This window comes from Chrysochloris asiatica, unplaced genomic scaffold (assembly GCF_000296735.1).
Source record: "Chrysochloris asiatica unplaced genomic scaffold, ChrAsi1.0 scaffold00084, whole genome shotgun sequence".
NCBI lineage: Eukaryota > Metazoa > Chordata > Mammalia > Afrosoricida > Chrysochloridae > Chrysochloris > Chrysochloris asiatica.
Window position 1 is genome coordinate 6,333,183 of NW_006408602.1, and position 5,729 is coordinate 6,338,911.

At 35.3% G+C, this 5,729-nt stretch overlaps 1 protein-coding gene across 1 annotated transcript in view; it reads left to right on the plus strand.

The window, feature by feature from the left end:
• Positions 1-5,729, plus strand: part of FBXL4 (F-box and leucine-rich repeat protein 4) — a 138,186-nt gene that overhangs the window by 101,360 nt on the left and 31,097 nt on the right. Inside the window, exon 7 of the mRNA XM_006865847.1 lies at positions 5,250-5,321. Within this exon, the coding sequence (XP_006865909.1) occupies positions 5,250-5,321 (72 nt within the window). The remainder of the gene's footprint in view (positions 1-5,249; positions 5,322-5,729) is intronic.

Sequence of the window (5,729 nt, forward strand, 5' to 3'; positions counted from 1 at the left end):
TTCTCCCGCGGAGCGGCTGGTAGTTTCGAACCGCTGACCTTAAGGTTCGCAGCCCGATTCGTAACCACTACGCTACCAGAGCTCCTTATTAATGTAAAATAGTGAACATTAATACTGTATGCATTATTACACAGTGTCAGATTCCAAAATATACATATTATGCATAGATACAACTTTGCTAAGCCATAAATTGGAACTATCTAAAGTTATGTCTGAGTATATTTAACATCAGTTATCATTTTATTAAGTATTTTGCGTACCACTTTAGGAGTTCAGAAAGTGGGAGACTATGAAGTTTATGGCTAGCATCACTAAAAAATTTAATTCAGACCTTCTTTTACTTCTTAATAGATGTCCTTTAACAAATAGAAACATTAATAATTGTTCCTTAGGAGTGCATGGCACTTCATATCTACTTAGACCAAACCTTCACATCTGTTATCAATCATTTCACTGACTAAAACTGTTTTTCGAAGGTGAAATTTTTCATAGGTATTTATTGCAGCTTCATTTGTCAGCAACAGCAGTATTTTAATTCTGATTACTATCAGCATAGAAAAAGAATATCCTAAAGATATTCTAGGAGGAGATAGGTTAATTGGATTTAGAGAGGTTGCAAACTGAGTGCATAGCTGTGCTTTTCCCACCTTCTTTGACTTATTATCCCTGATGAGCCTGGAAAAAGTTAAGAAATGGTTAATTCATGCTTGCTCACTTCAGTGCCCCCTGGCCACTTTTTGATTTAGCATGATTTGACTCCTGTGGCATTCCTCATAGCATCTTGTCCAAAGTTGTCCTTATTTTTCCTTTAGCTATTAACTCTTTCCCCTCATATCTTGGTCTCAGCATTTTATCACACATATCTCTTATTTAGCAAGTAAGAATGATGTCATTTAACACGGGTCCTTTTGTCCTAAGTCAGTTTCTTTTTAAAGTGAGGATAAATAAATATTAAACATTTTCTTTCCCAATTTATCATACAGGTTGGTTAGGCTGTTATAAAGTATTTGTGTGAATAATTACAGTATGGTATGGATTTTTATTCTAAGAATTGAACTTCCACTAGAGAAAAGAACACATCTACCATTCCACATGATATTTCTAGACTCTGCTTAAAATCTTAATTCAAAAGCCAATTAGGAGAATGTGCTATTAGGTCTGTGCCTGAAAGTTACAATCTTAAAATTCCAAGTTTTTACAATCATATTTAACCCTGTTAACAATGACAGCTGAATTATATACTCCATCAGCATCTCCCCCCACCTTTTCTTACCTTAAACCTTTCAGGAAAAAATTGTTTAGTGGGAATTTGCAAAGATAGTGGCTAGAAAAGATGTTAAAAATTTCACTGCACCATAGCAGTGAAGTAATATCTTCAAAGTTTTTAAAGCAAACTCCTTCAAAAATGTTATATCTTGCTAAGCTTTCATTAAAGATTGTGGGTAAATATAAAGACTTAATAAGTTACTTAACTTTCTCATCTATATACCCTCTAGATTATCTGTACTGTTCACATATACTAAGGGGTATCAAACTGAAAAATTTAGTTATCTTTTCATGTTTCCATTAAACTGTTTCCATATACTTTCTGAAGTCCTCTTGTGTATCTAACATATCTAGAATAGTGTATGACACAAGGTAATATCCAGTAAATATTCATTAAATAAAGGAGTATGAGGATAGGATTAAATAAACAAAAAACTTACAGTAGTACTGTATCAATGTTTGTTGTTTTTAATTTTTTACCATCCAGAGACATAGAGCAAGCTATTAAAAGATTCTTCAGCAAGAAGAAAAATTTAATAGTATGTCAGGTAGAAGAAACAGTTATGACGTAGACTTTGATAAACTGCCAATAACATAGCTAATGACTGAAAAAAAGGAAAGACAAATAATTGTGTGGTTTTTTTTTTTTAATCTTTAAGTTGATCCTAGAATTTATATGAAAGTACAGAGGACCCAAATGACTAAGACAATTTTAAAGAAGAAGGAAGAGGTACTTGTCCTACTAGATGTTTAAAACTTACTATAAAATGTTAGAATCAAGACCAAAGTATTGATGCAGGAAATGGTAAACAGCCAGTGAAATGAATTGACCCCAAAATAGATTCATACATACATGAAAACTTGATACACGGCAAAAAGCATAACAAATCAGAGAATAAGGTGCAGTTTTAAATACATTTAGCTGGTCAAGTGGTTATTTCTATGGGTGAAATTAATTTTATATCTGCCATATATAAAAATCAATTCCAATTGGGTTAAAATCCTAAGAAAAAACTTTTAAAATGCCATTTAAAAAACAAAACAAAAACCTAGGAGAACGTTATCATTTGGGTAACGAAAGACTTTTAAGAAAAGACAGCATACAAACATGAAGGAAAAAATGATTAATGTAACTGTATTAAAACTTATAGAGTTCACATCTTGGAAGACCATGTAAGCAAAATGAAAGACAGATCTCAGATTGAATGAAGATTTGTGTAATAAGTACAACTAACAAAAATTGATATCCAGCATAAAGAATTTCTACAAATCAAGAAGGAAGAGACAGATAACCCAATGGGAAAATCAGCAAAGGATATGATCAAGCAGTTCAGTGCAAGAACTATGATTGGCCAATCAACATACGAAAAAAATCTTCTATCTTACTAGTAATCATGCTAATGCAAATTATATCATTTTTTATCCATCAGATAGGCAGATGTTAAAAAGGCTGAATAAACTATGCATCGGCAAAGATGTGGAGACCCAAACATTCTTACACTGCTGGTGGGAGAATAAATTGATACAACTATTCAGGAGAGCTGTTTTGCAAATCTAATAAAGTTGAAGATGGGCATATGCAAACACCTGGAATTTTTCCCTCTGGTGAATGTACTAAGGAAATACTTCTATAAAATACTTAGGGAAGAATGCTTAAGAATGTCTATTCCAACACTGTAATAGTGGCAACTGTAAGCAACCTAAACACCCACCAAATGATAATGCATATCATGATTATTTACACAGTGGAATATTATACAGAAAAATCAACAAACTAGAGTTACATGTATCCGCATGGATAAATCTCTTGCAAACACTCAAGCAAAAGATGCAGAAGTAAATGCACATTATAATATGATTTATAAAAAGACCATGCAAAACAATGTTACACAATATTGATGAATGTTCTAAAACATTTCAAAGAGGTTGTGCAGCAGATTTTCCTAATGCAATACGTCATTTTGATTTCTTGACTGATGCTTCCATGATTGTTGATGGTGGATAGAGGAATAGACAAAGAATGCAAGATCTTACGATTTGATGAAGCTGAGGGTGGGTACTTGGGTATTGATTATTTTGGACTCTATAGTTGTATAAGGAGCTCTGGTAGCATAGTGGTTATGAATCAGGCTGCTATTCTCACCGTCAGCAGTTTGAAACTACCAGCTGTTCCGCAGGAGAAAGATGAGGCTTTATGCTCCCATAAAGATGCACAGCCTTGGAAACCCTGTACAGGGTGGCTGTGAGTTGGAATCGACTCCATGATACATAATAACAACAACATAGTTGTGTATTTGAGATCAGGGCTTCCTATATTTGAGTTGGTGGTTGTTGTTAAGTGTCATCAAGTCGATTCCGACTCATAGCGACCCTGTACAGGGTTTCCAAGGAGCAGCTGGTGAGCTTGAACCACTGACTTTGCATGTTGTTGTGAAGTGCTGTTGAGTCAGTTCTGACCCATAACAACCCTGTGTGGGGTCTCTGAGGAGCAGCTGGTGAACTTAAACTGTTGACCTTGCAGTTCAAACAGCTTTGCAGTTCTGGCAGATTAACCCACAGCGCCACACCAGGACTCCACATAGTAAATTATTCAAAAATTAACGAATGTCATGACATGTACTCATACATATATTTTTTTATTTAAAATTTCTTTTCTAGGATCATCTCTGAAAATATATTCTGGTTCTAAAACATTGGAAAATCTTATAAAACAACCTGAAACTAACTTAATGTCATTTACTCATACACTACGAAATTAACTTATTTTCATATAACCCTTCTAATATTAGCATTCTGAGAACTATGGGATTGTCTCACGAATGTTGTGTTGAAGCTTAAGCCTAGAATCAATATATAATTTTTTTTGCTTCGGTTTTAAAGAAATGCTCAATAGTGAAACAAAACTTAAAGTCTAGTATCCCTTTTAGATCTGCTAAAACTATTGTTATTTTATTTTTCTTTTAAAGTAAGCTTATTTACATTTTATCAGCATATCTTCTCAGTGGGAGTCTTGTCTGGTTATGTTTTATATTGTAATTGTCACATTCTTAACCTCCCCTCCAAATGATATGTTTCATTTGGTAAACACTTAGAGCAGGTTGTATAATATCTTAATTTGCTAGATATGAAGCAGTTCAGATAAAACTTTGGTACATTGTTTGAATGTTTTTATTTCATTAATGAAAGAAAAATCTAATGTTTTCCCTTCATTGCTTTTCTAATTTTTCATGATGGACATATCATCAAATGAAACCTTGACTTCTTAAAGATATTTTAGGAGTTAGGATTATTGGCAATCTATCATTATCAGTGAGTTCTTTAGTGGTGAGACCATTTTCAGTGCACAGGATAGATGGGCTTAAATGGCAGGAACATGACTAGAAAGTACACGTTATATATGCTTCCGTCAGCATGTGACTGGTGACAGGTGCTCAATGGTTGTTGGTACCCTTGTCAGCAAAGAGAATCATTTGACATTAAAGTCACCAGCTCTGTCCTGATTTGGGGTGACTCTATTGGCAGTTCCATCAGGCTGCAGCTGATCAGTGCATGTCAGAGCTGCTGCTGTTCTTCAAGAGTGTCACCAGCCCTCTGCGCCTATTTTTGAATTTAATATGTGTTATTTTGAAGGGAGGGGTTGGATTAGCTTGGCCTGTTGTTCAGTCTAAACCAGAGTTTCATATTGCTTACCTTTGGGAAATGAACTGGGAGGTCATAAGGAATATAGGTGTCTTCAGGGCATGCAAAATCATATACAAAGTGATCACTTACAAGAGACTAGTAATGATTACCTTGACTCCAAGCCAATCAATGGTTGGAGCACCTGGGGACTCATTAAATGGCATTTGTAGTATCTGCAACCTAAGTTTGGAGCTGTATTTCAGGAAAAGCAGTGACAGCCTTTAATGTCTAATTGACCTCTTCTCTTTGTTTTATTTTCTTTCACTTTCCATATTTGCCTCTGATGTGCTCCCTGATGGCAGCAAACAGCGCTGCTCAGCATTTTGAACTTCTGCGCAGCGCTTCAGCACCTCAGTTTGGGTAGCTGTGTAATGGTGAGTATTTGACAATTCCCTATGCTCATTCTCTTTCCCCTGTGTGAATTTTATGTTCCCTTCATTAACCCACCCTGTCCCACCTAAACTTAAATCACAGCTCTCCTGGTGTGACACTGGACTGCAAGGTCAATTTGAACCTCAAGGTCGGCAGTTCAAACGCACCAGCCGCTTCTTGTAAACCCTATATAGGGTTGCTATAGGTTGGAACTGACTCAACGGCACTTAACAACAGCAATTTGTACTCTACTTTCAGACATTATTGTTATATTGGGCAGTATATCTTTGAAACATTGATGTTGTCTATATTAAAGAACTAAGGAGCTCTGGTAAAGTTGTTGTTGTTGTTGTTAAGTGCCATCGAGTCGGGTCCGACCCATAGCGACCCTGTACAGGGTTTCCAAGGGT